This window comes from Lissotriton vulgaris, chromosome 7 (genome assembly GCF_964263255.1).
Source record: "Lissotriton vulgaris chromosome 7, aLisVul1.2, whole genome shotgun sequence".
Lineage (NCBI taxonomy): Eukaryota > Metazoa > Chordata > Amphibia > Caudata > Salamandridae > Lissotriton > Lissotriton vulgaris.
Window position 1 is genome coordinate 1,679,601,727 of NC_141695.1, and position 20,548 is coordinate 1,679,622,274.

The window sequence follows — 20,548 nt, forward strand, 5'->3', positions numbered from 1 at the left end:
TAGGGTACTGACCTTTGTGAAAGCCTTGGGGTAACAAAAAACCTTAACTATAAATATAAATATGAATAATATCAGCTAATTAGTGGTTGTATAGTACAAATATGCAGTGTAGTACATGGGCATTGTCAAGGTGGACTAAAAGTTCTCAGGACACTTCGTTGTCAATGAAATTGTATGATTTATAGTCTTACTGGAAAAAGAGTTTATTGGTCTTTATGCTTAACTATTTACCTTACGTAAAATTTCAAACTACATTGGAAATGGACACTGGTTGAAGTAAAATTGTAGTCATTCTATTTTTTTTGGAAATGTCACGGTGTTTGACTTTAAAATGCTAGCCACACTAGCCTGGTCGCACAGGGCGCCAGAGGTGTCGGGCTGTGGACGCGATAAAGCCCCAAGCCAAGCATAGAAAACAGCACAGGTGTGCTCCCTGGGAATGGCCAGGCCACGACATTAATACTTTAGAGGCCTGGGTAACAGGGATGCGGAAAAGGACAGCACCCTACGATGGTGTACAAACCTCGGCTGCAGAAGCAGAGACTTTAGAGGCCGGACCCCAGCCGGTGGAAATGAAAAACATCGACCTCTGGGAATGAGAGGCCCCAACCTCACGGCCTCAGGCATGACATCTCAGACCTCGACCTCTGGGAATGAGAGGCCCCAACCTCACGGCCTCAGGCATGGTCAGGCAGGACATCTCAGACCTCGGCCAATGAAATTGAGAGACCTCGCCCCGTGGGAATGAGAGACCTAGAGAGAGAGCGAGAGAGACCGAGAGAGAGAGAGCGAGCGAGAGAGAGCGAGCGAGACCCAGAGAGAGAGAGACCGAGAGAGGGAGACCCAGAGAGAGACCGAGAGAGAGCGAGAGAGACCGAGAGAGAGAGCGAGAGCAAGAGAGAGAGACCGAGAGAGAGAGCGAGAGAGAGAGCGAGAGCAAGAGAGAGAGAGAGAGAGAGAGAGAGAGACCCAGAGAGAGAGATAGAGAGAGAATGAATGAAAGAATGAAAATTGCACTTGTATAGCGCTAAACTACCCGGAGGCCTCGTAGCGCTTGTGACTGAATTTGCTTAGCGCGGGCTCAGGGCAGAGAGAGAGTGTGACCCAGAGAGAGGGAGAGACCCGGAGAGAGAGAGAGTGAGAGAGATAGAGATCTGTATTTTGTGTGGATAGCTGAGTGGATTAGTAAAGCCAGACTTTAAACAGCGCTTTAAAACAAATGAAATGTATTTGAGAGAGGATCAATGAGGAGAAGAGGGGCACTTTTTTGGGGTAGTAGTGAGAGAATCCGAGGAGAAAGTCATATCAGGGGTGTCAAAAAAAGATTGTCCCACCGGGCGCCACCAGCCCTGGTGGTGGGTGAAGTCCTCCCTCTCAATGGAGATCTGAATGGTACATGCAGCCGTCAAGGCTCTCAACCCAAAGAGATCTGCCATACAGTCACCACCAAGTGCGTCTTGTCTGCCGCATGTCCGAGCCAGGCAGCAGACTGCAATTATCCACAACTACAGAAGACATGAGGGCCAGGGCACTAAAGGTCTGTCCCACTGCATCCTCTATCGCGAGCACCATTAGCATCGCAAATTAATGTGCAACGTCTCCTTCCTGCGCCAGTCTTTGCAGCATCTCTGCCCTGCAGCGGACACGGAAATTCACTGGATGGAACGTTGCAAATGTGTATTGATTGCAGCCCTCCTGCTCTCTCCGGTTCACTCATCTCCGGAGCAGCCAACAGCACCCTCCGACTGCAGCAAGAGGAGATTACTCGGTACAGAAGGACGGTGAAGGTAACGAGAGCCGTACAGAGCCTTTCCCTCATTAGTCTGAAATGTTTAGCCCAGAGCACATCCCGGGGAACTGTCAAGGTAGTAGGAGGAAAACTGATCCCAGCAGACAAATCCATGGGGTTATGAAAACAAAGCAAACAGGAATCAGGAGGACTGAGCCTACCTGGGAGTGAGGCGCCAACGGCAGCACACCACTTCTCCTCCTACTCTACAGGGACAATCACTATAACGAGATCCTGTTGCGAATAATGAAGGGTATCAACCGAAGATTGCTAGGAAAGGGGGCCAGGGCAGCAAAGCTATAGGGTCCCTGGTCTTGAAAACAACCAGGTATCAACTAGAGGGCAGTGCAGCTAACAAGCACAGAGTTCAGACCCAAAAGGCTTCGGGGCAAGGGTACTGGGAATGAATCCAACACCAAATTCAATCAAGTGTGTAGGTTTATTATTTTATATTTTTTAAGACGTGATGTCATTGTCACTCAACACTACTACCTAAAATTTGTGAAACAAAGGTTATTCGGCACACAGTATCCCAAGCAAGCATAAGCAACGGATTTTATCGAGATTTGTGCCTGGGGCTGAATGTTGGATAATGTTCAGCTTCCGTCCATCTTTTTTTGTTGCTATAGTTGCCCTAAGAAGGAAGGGTATGACCAGACATGGGTCCCCACGCTCGCTAGGACACTGGATTCAAGCTAGACTGGCTGATGAGGGGAGATACCCGGCAACCAGTCCTAGAATGCTAGTTTTCCCCATCCACAAAGGACCTGGCCTGGCAGTTTGGGCTGGACTGTTCCCATGGGGAGCAGGGTAAAAAATGATTTGCATTTGGCAGCGTCCAAACTGGGGTGGCATGGTGAGCCAAAAAACAATGGATTTAACTCAGATCTGTGACTGGGTGAATATTCAACAATGTTATGTGTTCCGTCCATCTTTTTGTGTTGGTACAGATTTAAACCAAGCCAAGAAAAGACACTTCCTTGAGTAAAGCTCTACTTTTAGGTCTATAGTTTGGTATAATTGCATTCAGCCATCTTTTCTGTATCAATGAGCAAATAATCCTATGACGTTTAAGAAGTTACTTTCGGCACCCTCCAGAGTATTTTTTTTTGCCTCTTGACTAACTCTGGGCGTAGTTTGTGTAGTAGCCCTACGCGTAGCTACACGAAGTGCACTTCGCACTAACTACGGTAGGGAAATGCTGTTCGCACTGATTGCACAGTGCGGGCAAGCACCCGGCACTGTTCAATCATTGCAAATGGCATCTTGCACTGTGCAAGCGGTCGTTTTCTGCCGCTCGAGTAGATTTGTACTCGAGCAGCAGCTTTCTTAACGTGGACTGGTATTTTCTCATCGCGAACGGTCGCGAGCATACGCGACCACTCGTAATGAGAAACCTGACCTCCCCGCGTTCAGAATCTCGCCGGGAGGTTTATTATACATGCTTGCGATCGGCAACTTGATGTTGCTGATCGCGAACGAGGAAAAAGTCTCGCCGGGAGGTTGATTTTGCCAACTTGACTTTGATCACTGTGCTACGTGCAATTTACGTTGTGCGTAGTACCGCAAACTATGCACGCTCCGTTAACGTAGCGTAGTCCTACGCCCAGGGTTACTCTTGACAATCTGAATGAAGCCTGTGATGAATCCAAGGGCGATGAATTTTTTAAATAAAAATTCCATGCTGAATAGTCTACTGGTACAAGAAAAAAAAATGCCTATTAAATGTAAACTTTGACCTAACCATAACTGCATCTCAACATTCTGCAGCTGATAATCTTGTAGCTCAGTATGTTTAACTTCGATAATTTGGCATTCATCACATCTAGATGTCTTTTAACACTTGAATTAGGGGTTAATGCATTTTTTCTTGTAACCCAAGTTCAAAATGTTTTATGGCAGTGGTTCACGGACTTTTTGGGTGGGGCACAAGGCCTACTCAGGGTGCTGCGACTGTTGCAAAATCAAATAAGATTAAAATGAATGCATTAAAATTAATAAAGTAAACAAAAATTGAAGTTGAGAAATCTTTTTCTATATTTCATTGTGAATTAAACCAAATATTTCACTATTTGAGCATCTGTTTAGTGTAGACTTATTTTTGTGTATTGTTTCGAGGTTCAAATCATAGAAATTGCTTAGAGGTGGGGTCCCCAGCTTCCAATTACGACTCGTGGGATGGTCCTAAGATTTAAATAATGATTTATAGGGGAGTACACAAAACTCAAAATGTTAAGAACCGCTGTTTTAGGGTACTGACCTTTGTGAAAGCCTTGGGGTAACAAAAAACCTTAACTATAAATATAAATATGAATAATATCAGCTAATTAGTGGTTGTATAGTACAAATATGCAGTGTAGTACATGGGCATTGTCAAGGTGGACTAAAAGTTCTCAGGACACTTCGTTGTCAATGAAATTGTATGATTTATAGTCTTACTGGAAAAAGAGTTTATTGGTCTTTATGCTTAACTATTTACCTTACGTAAAATTTCAAACTACATTGGAAATGGACACTGCCAGGCAACAGAATATTAATTCTTAACTTACCGCTTTCTTCCTTAGTAGGGTGAGGCCTCCAGCTTACCTTGCAATTATGTCCATGCGCAATCTTGTTATGTCCACTTATAATGGTCTTCCCTGTATGCCTGACTTTAACCTCTAAACATATCTGCTCCCACACATCTTGCCCAGCTTTGCCACCACAAAGCAGGTCTGAACTCCACATGGGCACAGAAAATGTTACCCAGGGCTGCGACTAGAGGCAGACGACCCACTGAAGGGCATGAGCCAAGGCCAGACGCTGGCTTTGACAAGTTGAGCTTTCATGTGGCCTTTAACTGCTATCCAAGCTCTAATCTCATGCACCAAAATTAAAGACAAAACATTAACCTTTGATGTGAAACAGGTACAAGAAAGGTAAACCCAGTCCTTAATTTGAAGAGAAAAAAAATAAGTGCAAAGGCCCTCAGCAGGACGCCACTGCACAATGCACCACCCATTGCCCCCAGCCAGCATTGGCAATGACAGTACAAGTACTAACCACTACACTCCTGTAAGTATGACAACTCAGACTATTCCAGGCCCATAAAGCAGTAAAAATTGCTTGGTGGGAGGCAGGTATTTGTCATTTTTATTGTAGATTAAATTATTAAACAACTGCTGTTGTGCTCGTTTCAAAATTAGACAGCACAACCATGTAGTTGTCTGTCATAAGTGCCGGTGTTAATTAAGTGCCAGTGCAGAGCACCTGAAACCACTGGCTCAAATTAAGCGATGGATACACCCATCTAGTGGCTTAACTGCAGAATGTGCAACCAAAAAACCGGAGACCAATCCCAGTTTACCAAACTATGTGATTTTGGGCAAATATTTTATTTCAGCCTGCCTCCTTTTTCTTCATTACTACATATGAGACCACCTTAAAATACTGGAGTTCAGGATGTGCGCTGTACAAAATCCTCTCGTGTTTGATTAACCCGTTCCGTGCTCCCTTCGGCCAACAGGAGCAGTCCCTCCCTGGTGCTGCGAACGACCGTTGGCCGTCACGGCCCGCCCACCTTTTAGAACATCCACACGGCGGCGGAATTGCCGCCGTGGTTAAGGCGTTAAAAGAGACTAATCTTGTTCCATGTACAATAGGTATGTAGGTCACATTTAGAGTGCACATGACAATTTACTTGCCTCTTGGTTCACGGATGGCATTGTGGTGGTGGGGGGGGGGGGGGGGGGGGGGGGGGCATGGATGTTTCTAGATTAATCTTTAACAATTATCACTTTTAATTAATGCCTCTCAAAACAGCAATATAATCAGATGTACTAAATTTAACATGTTCGCATGTTAAAGAAAATGTTTTGAATTTTGAAGAGACTTCACTATATTTTTATACTAGGTCTGTTGAATGGTTTACATACCAAATATTTTTATGGATTTGCTCAGGTACAATCTCTTGCAACCAACTCAGACCCTTGGCTTTGGTTCAGGTCTCCCCATTAATTAGCTGGCTCACCCACTTCTACCTACGACTGCATGATAACCAAGCAGACCAGATGTATACATGTGATCTGTGGTGTCACTAGAAGTGCTTCTGGGAGGGGGGACACACTGGGCCACAGATAAAAGTGTTGGATCCACCTACAAAGGGCAATTGTGAAGCGTGTGTTAATATGCGTGTGTATATAGCCATATATGTTTAAAATCGGATTATATATATCTATATCTGGATCAATACACATATATACACACTTACATAGAGGGTCAAGGTTTAAAGGAAACATGTAGGCTCATACATTACCTGAATTACTGCTCTGCAGTGAAAGGTAAATGGTCAAACATGTGTGTGGTAATGGGAAGTCTGTTTTCTGTGTTGCCTCTTAGCACATTCAACAGCTAGGGTCCAAGTGGGGTGAGGGTTGGAACAAATAGAGCTGGGGTCGCAACAAACCGAGATGGGGGATGGGTCCCATCTGGCCCTCTAGCAATGCCACTACTCGTGAGGTGACAAGTGCACCTATATTTTCACACAAAGGTTCCAAATGTGCTGACTTTACTTTCCAGACCAGGTCCAAAAGGTTTCTTGTAGGTTTGCTGCTGACTTGTGGTGTCTGGCTCTAGGTTGGATGGCACAACAGCTGCATTTCAACATTTGTGGCTTAAAGTGAAAGGGCGGCCTGCGCAAACCCACCCCTTGCCCATCCTGGGTCAGGGAAGCACTGCAGTCAGTATTTAGGGATGGGTAAGTAATTGAAAGGTCGAGCCAGGCTTGAGCCTGAAACTTGGCTCTGGCTCAGCTCGAGGTCCTGTTGGAACGTCGAGCTGAGCTTTCAAGAGGCTTCTGCCTGCCATCCTCCCTCTAACCACGATGTGGCCTTATGGCTAGAGCTTCCAACTTAGAGACTGAGGAAACAAGGTTTGAGTCTCGACATTGGCTCAAAATTCTGTGATTCTGGGCAAATCACTTCATCTCTGTGCCTATAAAAATGAATACGATGTAACTGGTGCTCAGGTAATGCTCTCTTGTTCCTTTGGGTCGAGTTTGTTCTATATAAAAAGTGCACTAAGAGGTAAAAACGAAGTGGTAATATAAAAAAAATGAAAGGCAAATAGATACCCATTCAGTGGCTGATTTGTACAAACTGCAGCCAGAAAACCTGGGTAAAACGCAGATTCCCTGCTTAAGTTGTGAGAGGTTAGGCAAATACTTTGTTTCACCAAAACGCCTTTTCTTCATTATGCCGTATGAAAGCACGTTCAAATCGGCGAGTTCAGACTACCAGTTGTACAAAAACCTACTGTGTTAGATTTAATAGACTAAGGTGCTCTATAATAATTTGGGCCACGTACAGAGTTTACATGACGGCAGCCTTCCCACTAAGTTCAGTAATGGTTTATGTTTAAAAACGATCACTTCTCAGTGCAGTGCTATAGTGTAATGTCAAAGCTTCCACATGTTAAAGAAATACACTTTTTTGAATTTTGAAGAGGCTTTATCATATTTTACGCTTGGTTTGCTGTATAATTGCAAAGCAAACATTTTCAGGGCTTGGGTCGTGCAAGGGCTTTAGGAGCTGAGGTTTAAGAGCATAGGCAGACCCTTAGCTCAGGGACTCTGCTATTTTGTTGCCTTGGCTCGCCCACTTCTGTCTGTATTACAGGGGCGCACACAGGCTTACCAGGGTGTGCCGCTTCATGTGCTCGCGCCGCGTGAACTTCTTGCCACAGATCTCGCAGGGGTAGGGCCTCTCGCCTGTGTGAGAGCGCATGTGCCGCTTCAGGATACACTGGTGCATGGCCGAGAAGCTGCAGTACGGGCACCTGAACTTCTTCCGGATCACCGTGAACTCGTTCACTGAAAAATAAAGCAGGAGAAACAGGTCAACGAGGCTGCATTAACTTGAGCACATGCACATATAACAACTGCATACAGGGAAGTGATGACAGCAGTCCCTGCAGGCAGCCACTTCAGCATAACTCTGCTGTTTACCCGTTAGAAGGTTCATAGCTGTACGGGAACAGCCTCACAGGCCACACCCTCGAGACTTGAACCCCTGGCAGAAGTAGGCAGACCCATCTTGGCAAAGTATTCAGCTCCTCTAGGCACCCCCCCCCCCCCATCATCTTCCCAGCAGCTTAGTGGTGCTCTGCGCTGCCTCGCGCCCAGCCAGTACTCCTGTGCAGGGGTCGATCCTGCCTGCCCTCTGTTTTTGCTATTTGCTTCTGTTCTGATTATTTTATTCTAACCCCCTATCTGCCACTGTACTTTTCTTTTCCTGGTTTCCCTTCTGCTCCTCCTAGTATTTTCCCACCGCTATCGCCGCTTCCCTGAACCCTCCCGCCTCACCTCCCAGCTGATTTCCCCCCCCTCCCCCTTCAAATGGCGACTGCTGCGCCTAAGGCAAGCCAGTCTGCGCCAGTCTGCGCCCGTCCGCGCCTGGACCGCTCCCAGTGCCAGAACCCCTGGCCCCCGCGAATGCCACAAGCCACAACACCCATCTCCGCTACGATGTCAGCACCCTCCACGCACTCAACACTAGACAATCACACACCTGTTTCCTGGCAGCCCCGAAGCGCACCCAAGGACCCTTCTCCTACTGGAACTGCAGTCTCACCAGCACCCGTCCTGCCAAACCTCCCACCAGGAAAGAACGCAACCACCTCAGATGCATTCTTCTCAACACCTGCTCCGCCTGCAAACACGCCATTGAACTCTGGGACCTACTCAACTCAACTTCCTCAGACGTTGCCTTCCTGACGGAGACCTGGCTGAACCCCTCCTCTGCACCAAACATCGCCCATAGCCATCCCGGACGGCTACAAGATCACCAGCAGGGACCGCACCTATGGAACAGGAGGAGGAATCGCCATCGTCCACAGGAACACTCTCAGAGTCTTGACCAACACAGACGACACCCTCAGCACCGCCGAACACCTGCACTTCCAGATCCATACCGATCCCAACACCACCCTCAGAGGTACCCTCATCTACCGACCCCCCGGCCACAGTTCAGTGACTACATCGCAGACTTCGTCAGCTCACACGCCCCCGCCTTCACAGACTGCATCCTCCTCAGGGACCTGAACTTCCACCTCGAGAACAACAGCAGCAACTCTACCACCCTGATCGACAACCTCGGGCTCAGGCAGCATGTCACAACACCCACCCACTCCGCAGGCCACAAAATTGACCCCATCTTCTCAGCAAGCTCTCACGTCTCCTTCAGCCACACCACTGAACTCCACTGGACAGACGATCGCTGCATTCACTTAACCTTCCGGAAGCCTACCACTCACCACCGCACCCAACAGATTCCCCGCCGTTGCTGGAGCAAAGTCACAGTAGTGAAATCCAACCGCTGTGAAATCCAACCGCTTTGCCTACCACAATAGAATATAGACTGGTCCAGTGTGACATGTTGTAATTTTTGTTTGTCTCTTTTTCTTATTTATGTACTTTGTTGTTTAATCTCTATGCATGTATATTTAACAATTTAATTAAATATAAAATGAAAATATTTAAGAAATAATGTCTGATCCAAAAATCAATATAAAATAAAATGTTTATATCAAAATAATTTGTGTTGCTATATTTATAGAAATACCATTAATGTCGTTTTTTCCATTATGTTTAAATGTTTGTTGTCTGAGAGATATGGCATCTATTAATTGAATGTTTGCTATAATTGTATTTTTCCTATTGCAAAGTCACAGAGGACCAACTAACCACAACACTCGCCTAGAGCCCACCCACCGACCCCGACCCCGCAACCTCAGACAGTGGAACGACGACTGCGCCAACACCCTCGCCCCGATCAAGAAACCCTCCAACAGACACACCAGCAAGAAAGCCAACTGGTTCAACGAGGACCTCCAGGTCTCCTAGAAAACATGCAGAAAACTAGAGAAGAAATGGCACCGTGAACCGACAACGGGTAACTACGCAGCCCACAAGAACGGTACCCGCAGACACCATCACCTCATCAGATCCGCCAAAAGGGCCGCCTTCAAAGACCGCCTAGATGACAACGCACACAACAGCAAAAAGCTCTTCAACAGTGTAAAGGAATTCTCCAACACTAACAACATCCCACCTTCGAAAGACCTGTGGGACTCCTTGCCATTTTTTCCATCGCAAGATCGCAGACATCCACAACAGCCTCAACGTCATGACCACCCCGTCAACCACTGAGACCTTCGTCCCCACAGCCACTATCCGCACCAATCCCCTGCTCTCCTTGACCAACATTAGCGACAACTACACCATCAAAATCATGAACACCATCCACTCTGGATCTCCTTCAGACCCATGCCCACACCACATCTTCAACACAGCCAGTGCCACCATCGCACCCCATCTCCGGAAAGCCATCAACATCTCCTTCGAAACAGCGACCTTCCCCGGAGAGCTGGAAGCACACCGAGATCAACGCCCTACTCAAAAAACACAAGGCTGACCCCAAGGACTTCAAGAACTTTCGGCCCATCTCCCTGCTCCCGGCAAAGGTTATTGAGAAGACCGTCAACCGACAACTGACCCGCTACCTCGAGGCGAACAGCATCCTGGACCTGTCTCAGTCCGTGTTCCGCAGCAACCACAGCACCGAAACTGCCCTTATCGCTGCCACCGATAACCAGGGCCCTGTGGACAACTGTGAAATCGCGGCCCTCATCCTCCTGACCTGTCAACCGCCTTCAACACAGTCTGCCATTGCACCCTACGCACACGCCTACACGGCGCTGGGATCCGTGAAACAAATCTGGACTGGACCACCTCCTTCCTATCAGGCAGAACCCAGAGCGTCCGCCTCCCCCTTTCCGCTCCAAAGCCACTGAGATCATCTGCGGCGTACCCCAGGGCTCATGTCTCAGCCCGATGCTGTTCAACATTTACATGGCACCGCTCGACCACGTCGCCCGACTACATGACCTCAACATCATATCCTACGCCACCCAGCTGATCCTATCCCTCACCAAAGACCCCCTAACCGCCAAAAACCAACGTCCACGAAGGAATGAAAGCTGTCACCGAGTGGATGAAGAACAGCCGTCTGAAGCCAAACTCTGACAAGACAGAGGTCCTCATCCTCTGCTCCACCCTCTCAGCCTGGGACGACTCCTGGAGGCCAACCGTACTGGGAACAACCCCAAAACCCACCGACTACGCCTGCAACCTGGGGTTCATCCTCAACTCTACCCTCTTCATGACAAAGCAGAACAACGCAGTCTCGTCCTCCTGCTTCAACACCCTCCGCATGCTCCACAAGATCTACAGCTGGATCCCCACAGTGACAAGAAGAACGGTCACCAGGCCCTCGTCAGCAGCAGGTTGGACTACGGAAACGCCCTCTATGCAGGAACCTCGGCCAAACTCCTAAAACGACTACAATGTATTCAGAACCCCTCTGCACGCCTGATCCTTGACATCTCTCGCTGCAGCCACATAACACCCCAACTGAGAGACCTGCATTGGCTCCCAGTCAACAAGAGGATCATCTTCAAGCTCCTCACCCATGCGCACAAGGCACTCCACAACACCGGACCAGCATACCTCAACAGACAACTCACCTTCTACACCCCCAACCGCCAGTGCCTTGAGACCCTCACGGGTGAGTAGTGCCCTTTACAAATGTTCTGATTAATTGTTGTCATTCGGTGTATTGTGGCTTCTACGGTTTGCCATGGTGCCCCAGATAATCACTAATGGTTGTGTGGGAGACCCATAACCCCTTTGGATGCCTGGGGTGTCCTACGAGAACCATAAAGGGTATCTTTGCTGAGAACAGGTTATGTAGGATGTTGTCCAGTTTAAATGTTTCTACTTTGAAGGGACCTTGTATAAGGTGAAGTGCTATCATGTGGATAGAGCTGCTTCCCAGCAATAAAGGCTGAAGATCCCTTCTAGAGCTCTGCACTTTCACTTAAGCCCATACAGGACTGGGTCTGGACCGTCCCTCCTCTTTCACCCGAGTATTTAAAACTATTTAGCTCTACCTTGAAACTCTTGTCTCTACAGTGCCTCACTGGTACCTTGCACTTGGAGCGTCACAGATGACTTCAGTTTATTGTACGGTTTAAATGCCACCTAAATTTGTATCCGTCCCTTCCAGACGAGAAGCATGCCACTTTCACATCACAACATGCGGTAATCGCACCTCCTCTCCAGCCACACCTCAGGCCCAAAACCTGGGTCTCTGCACACCCATTCTTCAATGGCTCCAAGGCAAACAGCAGAAGAGAAGGGGCAAAACTATAGGCACTGCTGCATGGAAATAAAGGAGATCTAGATCAATTAACCACATTTTTAAATGAGCAATTCACGGAGCAATGAAAAGAGAAGCAATGCACTTTGATGCTTTGGTAGGCACTTGCAGGATTACATTATGGTGTTTTAGGTCTCGGACTAGCGTTCCACTGCGTAAGCAGTGGGTGGAGTCCTAGATTTTTTGTTGTGGCAGTATGGGGGCTTGTTTTCTGGCCGATAAACAAAATAGTGGTTCTGTTGGGGACCCACTTGAATTGAAACATGTATTAAATACAAACAGGAAACAAATTACTTTGTGGATGATATATCATGGAGGACACAAAACACCAACCACAATGAAAGGGAAAGGTCAATATTTTGTATTTAACCTTTTAGGCTTATATTCAAAAGCAATCTTTAAACAAGCTGTCCAAAACACAACAAACACTTGTAGACTTGTACAGAAACATGTACTGAGGATACATTTAGTGGAAGAGTCGTGACTGAGTGTTGGAAATGGTTAAACAAAAACAAATCATACAATAACATAGAACAATACATTCAGGGTATCCACTGTGCAATACAATAGTCTCAGGACGATACATTATTGTTTAGGTTCCTTTGGACTGTGCAGGTAGATATATATGCAGAACGTCTATAGAAAGTAATTTGTTTCCTATTTGTATTTAATACATGTGTCAATTCAAGTGGGTCCCCAACAGAACCACTTTGTTTATATCCCTTACCCAGGTTCTGAGGGTTACTGGGTTACCCCATTACGTGTAATGTTTTTTTGGGGCCTTTTATTGTGCACCTGATGGCCAGGGGATTCTCTCCCCCCCCCCCCCCCCCCCCCCCCCCCGCCCCGCCCACCCCCAGAAACAGACATTCTGTTCACCACATAGATAACACCACAGGGATTTCCACACTGGAGCTGCGAGTAGGCGCTGAAATCAGGCGAGTAAGCCACATGTGCCATCAAAAGGTGGAGGCGTGCAGTTATCTGAAAGAAAATAGCATTGGTAAGACCAGTAGGGCTTGCCTTTTGCATCCACTAGCTTTGCTAATGATTCTTGCAGATGCTGTTAGGCATCGGTGAAAAAAAAAGCAAAGGTGCGATGATGCAGCTGCTGTTGCCAATCACAGCACGACACGGGCTCCATATACCACTTTCTTTTAACTGATTGGTCTTAGATGGCAGTACTTCGGCAAATAAAAAAATAAATGCTATGCGAGCAATAGGGTTATTGATGCACTGGAGCTAAATGGCAGATGTTGGACCTTCCAAATAAAAAAGCGGGGACAAAACATACTTGAAATGATTGCGAGGGTAGGAAAGCAAAGGGGAATGAGTTTGAAGGGAGGAGGGCATATAAAATGAAAATAGTCGGGGGTGTAGTGAGTGGGACAAACAGCAAACAAGAGAAGCACCAGGAGTGCAGGGGGCAGCGAGTGTAGAGGGGGAAACAGCACACAACGACAAAATGGAGGGAGCTGGAAAACACATACTCCAGGACTGCTGAAAGAAAAACAAAATAGTTCCTTAAATGTTAACAGTGAAAGCATACAAGACATCCAAACAAAAAGATGGTAAAGAAACGCCTAGGAGGGGCATACAGAAGAAGGCAAAGACAAGTCATCCAATAAGAAGCAAGCAAATTAGCGCGATCAGCTTGCATTACTTGGTAAAAGAGACCTAAAATAGCGCAGGTAACCATTCCTCTTTTCAGTGTCCAGAGTTGGAGAGCAGGGTAAATGGACATGGGTAATTTAATTTTACTTCGAGAGTTTACCACACAAAATATCTCAACAGCACAAAAGTTACAAGGAAAACGTTAAAATTAAGAATCTCTGCACCAACTTTAATTAGGACCACAAGTTAAAATACCACGACCGTTAAACCACAACTGTGTCCCGATTTAAAAATTAGAAAGTATACATCACAGAAGAAGCTTTTTGCAAAATACTACTGATCTTTAAATATTTCTAATTTAACAAAAATACATGTAAGGAATGCGTAGAGCAGGAGTAGCACCTGGTTACCATCTGTGTAGTGCCTGCCTCCAGGTCTCGCTCACACACTTCTAGACCAGCCCCCAGGAGGAGGTTGCAGAGCACAAATCTTTTCTCACTCCCCTCAGTTCCTTGTCGCCACCTACTCAGGAAGCCCTGCTATCCCAGGCAAAGGGCAAGCTGGGGAAAAGCATCTCTTGCCTGCTGTCGATAACCATCCCACAATAAGCACCGTCCTCGCTGCCACTCCATCTAGAGCTGAACCTTTTCAGCATACTGCCGGGTGAGCACCCCATACTCTCTGGCTTCAACAACCATCACTTTCAAGTAAGTTTGGTAATCGGAGTCCAGACACTTTATTTGATTTTCAACCTGAGAAGGAACAACAAACTAAGCCAAAGACATCTCAACTCGCACTCAGTGACTTACGGTGTACTGTGTCGTGCCGCTCATATCCTATAGTCGCTTTATTATTCAGTTTCCAATATGGAAAATAAGCCCAGTAGTCCTAGCGAGGGCCTCAACTGACAAAGGGATGGAGGCTGGGACGAACTTGAGAGGCTGCAGTAAAGGTAAAGTAATATTTCCTTATTTTTAAGCATGTCGCCCATCTAATCCAAACGAGTGGGCAGATATCCCCAAGTAAATGAACAGAAAGTCAGGCCGGGCTTCGAGCTAAGAGGATTTCTAAGTGCTCCTTCGGCCTTTCAGCCATTAGCACTAAAGCTAACCTCCAGACAATACTGCTTTTAGATGGCATGAGGTGGAGCCCAAGTGGCTGATGTCACAAATAAGGGACTTGCGTTTCCTAATCCATAAAGCTAAAAGTGATAAAAAAGAGACTAAGAAAATGGGACGTGCGGGCTCACAACAGCTCTCATCATCCAAGAATGGAATATGCTCTTCTAGCTTGAACTAATCTCAAACCTGGAAACCCGCATATTGGGACAGCTTGGAAAACTACAAACTCAGGTCAACTCAGATTTATAGGTACTTCTTGACGCTTGGTAGTTTTAACAGCCATATGATTCACAGGCTCCGCTAGAGAATCATATCCTCGATTTAGTGCAATATGTGATTGCTACCATTAGGACAGAATATTTTGCTTGGGCAGATCATGAGTTCTGTACGATGTACTACCCACCCCAAGGAATAAACAGAACCCATGTCCGGGGAACCTTCAAAGTCACTAACTTAATATGAGCTCATCTCCCTAGTAGCTATGGCACAGAGCACACAGGGTTGCCTTAGGACAATCTGTCAAGTATTTATGCAGTACCAAAACAGTAGTAAAGTTGAAATGCAAAACTCCCAAAGAAACACAAATCAAATTATAACAAATGACTAAACTTTAATAAACAAAATAACAAAAATCCAATAAAGGGAACCAGAGATATGAAGTTTTAAAGTTTTAAGCAGTGATGGTACAAAAAAAGAGCTAAGCGTCAATGATAGTTTATGGACATGGTAGACCAGGACCTGGGCACAATTTCAGCATGACCACGATGGAACACGGGGTGGATACTCTAACCAGGTTCGCCCTGATCAAAGATTTTACCTCCTGAGTTTAGTCCTTTAAGTCCCAAACCATCACAGGAGTACACTTAAGTCGCCAGGACCTAAGCGGAGGCACTTCGATGTTAAAAAGTAATCGACAAGCATGAACATCACCGGCGCCATCTTGCCTAACAAGAAGCCACTGTCCACACGTAAACTGCATCCATTTTAGGTGCCGCGGCCATCTCGCGAGTCACCTATGATTCACCCTGACCCTGCAACCATCCACGGTGCCCTTATTCAGCATGACCAAATGCACTAAGGTCATAAAACCTTGTCAGCCTGACAAAGCCCCGGAGCTACTTCCCACCCTAAAACACATTTGTCCTTTCATCCCCTGCACATGAGCAAAGCCTCCTGATAACCCCCGACTGCACCTGGCAACTTGATCCGGTCCCAGGCTGTAAACCAAGACTTGCGGACGTACTTTATTGCCCCCACACAGCAAGACTTGTTGCACGAACAGAAATGCTTGATCTTATCACTTGCATAACCTTTAGATCTGACCGATCCCACCACACTTTTATGTCCTGTCGGAATGTCCAGCTGCAAGATGGCAATCTGTTAGATTTGGGAGGGGGAACGACAGCTGGTGGGTCTTTGTGGGAACCGGCTGGAGGCAGGAATTCCTAGGATGTTTGACCACCAATAAAGTCACTGTAAAATGTATAAAAAGGAGAGCAGCAGATAAATTGTTAGAACACTTCCAGAAGACATTCCTTGTGTCAGACCTGACGTGTTCTCCTCTGGAGTTATAAACCTGTTCTTGCTTTTCAGTTTCCAGCGTCTGCCTCTTTATTTTGGTAACTATCGATATTGGGAATTAGAGGCGTCTTGCGCCAAACAGCCTGGGTATTCGTTAAAGATTGGCTATTTTTCCACAAATTGGCATCCCAACATGGCGCCCACCAGAGACATGTGGGTCCGGTAGAGAGGTCCTAACGACGGAGTGAACGACTGCAACGATCAAGAAAGTGCACCTGCCCAAAAGGGACCCTTGTCTGGGCAGCCGATCATCCGAACTTCACCGGTTCCGGATGGACCTTTCTCGAGTGACCTGCGGTCCTGACTGGGATCCCACAGGAGTGCTGCGGTAAAACTGGAGTAAGAGAACGACCGGGCGCTGGAAGGCGAAGAACTGTCCACGTGGTCAGGGTAAGGTTAAGTAGGACGTTTTCAAGTCTGATTGGAAGCATGGTTTATCCATCTGATTGTTTGAATTGGAATGGTTTGGATTGAATACTAGTATTACACTTTATTGGTTCGTTTAGCTCGATAGGTATTTGATACGTTGGTTCTCTTTGAGATATTCCCTGCTTGTAAACAACGAATAGAAATATTCTCTCTCTTTGCAGGCAGCAAAGGATAGGTAGTGCGGACCTTTGTCCACAATGGTTTGAGATCTTCATTTGTCCGATTATACGTCATGCCTATCTTCTCCCCACTGATTGGTAATTGGTTCAACCCGGACCGTTTATTAGAGGTCAGTAATCCGGCTCCACCGGAGGGCACCCCTAATAAAAAAGGACATGTATGTGGAATATGGATTAGCCGCTGCAGCTTTTAGCAAACTATGGCATAAAACTGACTAGGAAAAATAGAGTATATTAGTAGGCCACTAATGGGATCTTTTGACCCCGCTAAAATGGAAACGCTAGGAATAGCCCTTCACAAGAAATATGGAATTAGCATCGTAAATATTGATTCATTAGTAGTTTTTGAATAATGGTTACTATTTGCAAATAGTAAAGGACAGGTAATGCAGACTCCTTGTCTGAATTTAGGATTGAGATTTTTTTGTTTGACTGATATCCATTATGCCTGTCTTTTCTGAAGTTATTGGAAAATGGTTGTTTTAGCTTGAATTGTTTGTCGAATAAAAAGTATGGTATTTGTCCCATAATGTATGACTCATTGAGGAACAAATACACAAAGAAGAAACTCGAATTTAAATGGCCAGTAAAATGAAGTAACTCGATTGTAAAAAGTTTTTAAAACTACAGTACGCAGCAACAATGTCAAAAGAATAGTCAAGATCTGTTGTATTTTGCACTCTTACAACGAAAGCAATCCGTAAAGTAATGTAATGTAATGTAAGCAGATTTATAGAGCGCGTGGTTACCCGGAGGCATCCCAGTGCTACACTTGAATCAGGCTCACCCAGGGGGGAAAAACAGGAGATCATTTGGGGAAGAGAAAAGTCTTCAGTAGCTTACGGAAGCGCAAATGGCAGGGTTCCGCACGTAGTTTTAGTGGAAGGGAATTCCAGAGCATGGCCACCTTTGCAGAAAAGCGGCGACCGCCCGTGCGTGTCTTCCTAAATCTAGGGACTGTGGCCAGGTGTTCATTATCGGAGCGCAGAGGCCTGTTGGCTTTGTAAGGTATGACTAAACTCTTCATGATGGAAGGGCCCTGACCTTGAAGTTTGTGGGCAATATTTTAATGCTGGTTTGGCTGACTTCCTGGAAGAAGTGCCCATCAGAAGCCTGGCTGCGGCATTCTGTGAGACTTGCAATTTATTGATGGTGGCTTCGGGGGCCCCCAGAAAAAGCACATTACTATAGTCTAGTCTGGACAAAACAAGTCCTTGTACCAACAATTTCCTAGAGTGTTGTGGAAGGAGGGGAAGGACTTTCCGGGCGGACCGAAGAAGGCCAAAGCAGGTGCCCACTGTGTTTTTTGCCTGGGTTTTAAAAGATAGGTCCTGCTCCAGCCAGACCCCCCAGGCTCTTAATTTCTTTTTTAGGGCTGGGGAGCTCGCCCAGACAGTTAGGCCAGATAGAAGTTGGTAAAGTAGACAGCTTATTGCCTATCATCATAATCTCGGTTTTCGACCAGTTCAGTTTGAGTGATGAGTCACACATCTAAGTATGAATTTTCAGCAGGCATGAATGCAAACTGTCAGGGCACTGATCAAGTTGGGATAGTGAGACGACCAATTGGGTGTCGTCCGAGTAACTCACGATCTTGATACCAAACGGGATCACCACATCCTCCAGGGGGGCCATGTACACAATAAACAATGTGGGGCTTAAAGACGAGCCCTGCGGCACACCACACTGGAGGGGGACTAAAGCAGATCGCGAGTTACCATCCCAGACTTGGAAGGTGCAATTGTTCAGGTACGATGTCAACCATGTCAAGGCAGGCCCCATACTCCCACCTCAGCCAGGCGTTGGATAAGGACACGGTGATTAACCGTGTCAAAGGCTGCAATGAGATCAAGGAGGATCACTGCCACTGATCCTCCCGAATCCAAGATGCACCTGGTTTCCTCAATGACAGCGAGGAGAGCCGTATCTGTGCCCCGGCCTGGACGAAACCCGGTTTGAGAACTCCGTAGTAGCTGGTTTGACTCCAGAAAGTGGGAGAGTTGGACGTTCACCAATCTTTCTGTGATCTTACTGAGTCCAGGGAGTATTGAGATCGGCCTAAAATTGACCAGATCCATAGGGTCGAGGTGGGGTTTCTTTAGGAGGGCCTTAACAATGGCACCTTTCCAGCTGGGGGCACGATGCCCTGTGAAAGAGGAGTTGGAAAGCTCGGTTGCTGGTGTAGCAATGGAGGTGGCGATTTGTTTAAAGAACCGCATAGGGACCGGGTCATTGGGAGAGCCGCTTTTCATACAGGCAAGGACTTTATGGAATTCCTCCACTGAGATAGGACTAAATACATTGAGCTGGGGGCCCAGGACACAGGGCGGTCTGTCACCGTGAGCATGATCGGCCAAAAGCAGCGACTGAGGCAAAGTAGCCAGAATGTTTTTGATTTTTTGAATCAAAATAAGTCGCAAGCTAGTTGCATTTGGCTCCTGACGGATCTTGGGATAGCGGGGGGATCAGGAATCTTTAATAATTCTTTGACAATAAGGTAGGTTTCTCTGGTAGAATTAACGGCACTTTTAATTCTATTGTTGTAGAATATTGACTTAGTTTTTCTAAGAGCAATTTTTAAAGTTGGTGTCTGCTAGCACCGAGTCCGTGACATGGGGAGGGGTGGAGTCATCAAGCACACAGGTCAAGTTTTCCACCGAAAGATTGGACCACGCCCTGTCAAAAGTACAGGTACTGGGGGTGTGTTTGCTCCTGATATTTAGATATATCAATGAAGAGATCAGTAGATCGAACCTCTTTTACTTAACAGCTCCCTCAAAGTAGCAATAGAGCGCCTTTTTCAAATTAGGAATTTTTGTTGTAAGAATCTCCAAAGGAGTACATTAGCCCGAAATTTGTTAGCTATGAACCCCAAGTGCATTCTGGTCCTTGGAGTCCTAAACATCGTAATCTTTGTTTTATACACCACGTGTGTCAGAGGAGTTTTTCAAATGCTCCTAAGCCTCACCAAAGGAATGCCATCCAGTCTAACATTAGGCAGGAGTAAGTTATAAACTTATTAAGTAAAAAGGAGAGAAAAATCTTCTCTAAAACCTATTTGCCTGAATGGCCAAAACGAGGGCTTGAAAAACATCCCAAGAAAGCTAGTTTTAAATGTTAGCGTTTGATGTCCTTGCACAAATCATATGATTAGAATGAACATTTTTAGGAAAGTCCTGCTCTGTTTTAACCTCTCGTAACCTCCTAACGCAACGGTCATCTGTTTATATTATATATGAAAAACATTTCTAGGCACTGTATTTTAGCAGTCGAGCACACATGCATATTACCGGTTTTCAGAAAGGCACAGTTTCTTTTGTGTGTTATAGATTGGTACACCTTGCACAAACATTTCAGGCATGGCCTAGTCTGTGTTTATGGACCCCATGAATAGGTCTGCCAGCCTTGGCAATTACGAATCTGTGATTTTCTGGCACAACTGTGCTCCCGCGCTATTGAACTAGAACTGCGCTGTGTCCTCCACCCGCCCGCAAAACTGATCTCCATGCAGACATTAGACAAGTCTGTTAGTGGTCTTACTGTGTAGCAAAAATGCATACCATTGAAAGCACGAATGCA

At 46.3% G+C, this 20,548-nt stretch overlaps 1 protein-coding gene across 2 annotated transcripts in view; it reads right to left on the reverse strand.

Moving 5' to 3' along the window:
* Positions 1-20,548, reverse strand: part of ZBTB46 (zinc finger and BTB domain containing 46) — a 288,923-nt gene that overhangs the window by 28,896 nt on the left and 239,479 nt on the right. For both annotated transcript variants that reach the window (XM_086932760.1, XM_086932761.1), the window contains exon 6: positions 7,462-7,637. In XM_086932760.1, the coding sequence (XP_086788886.1) occupies positions 7,462-7,637 (176 nt within the window). The remainder of the gene's footprint in view (positions 1-7,461; positions 7,638-20,548) is intronic.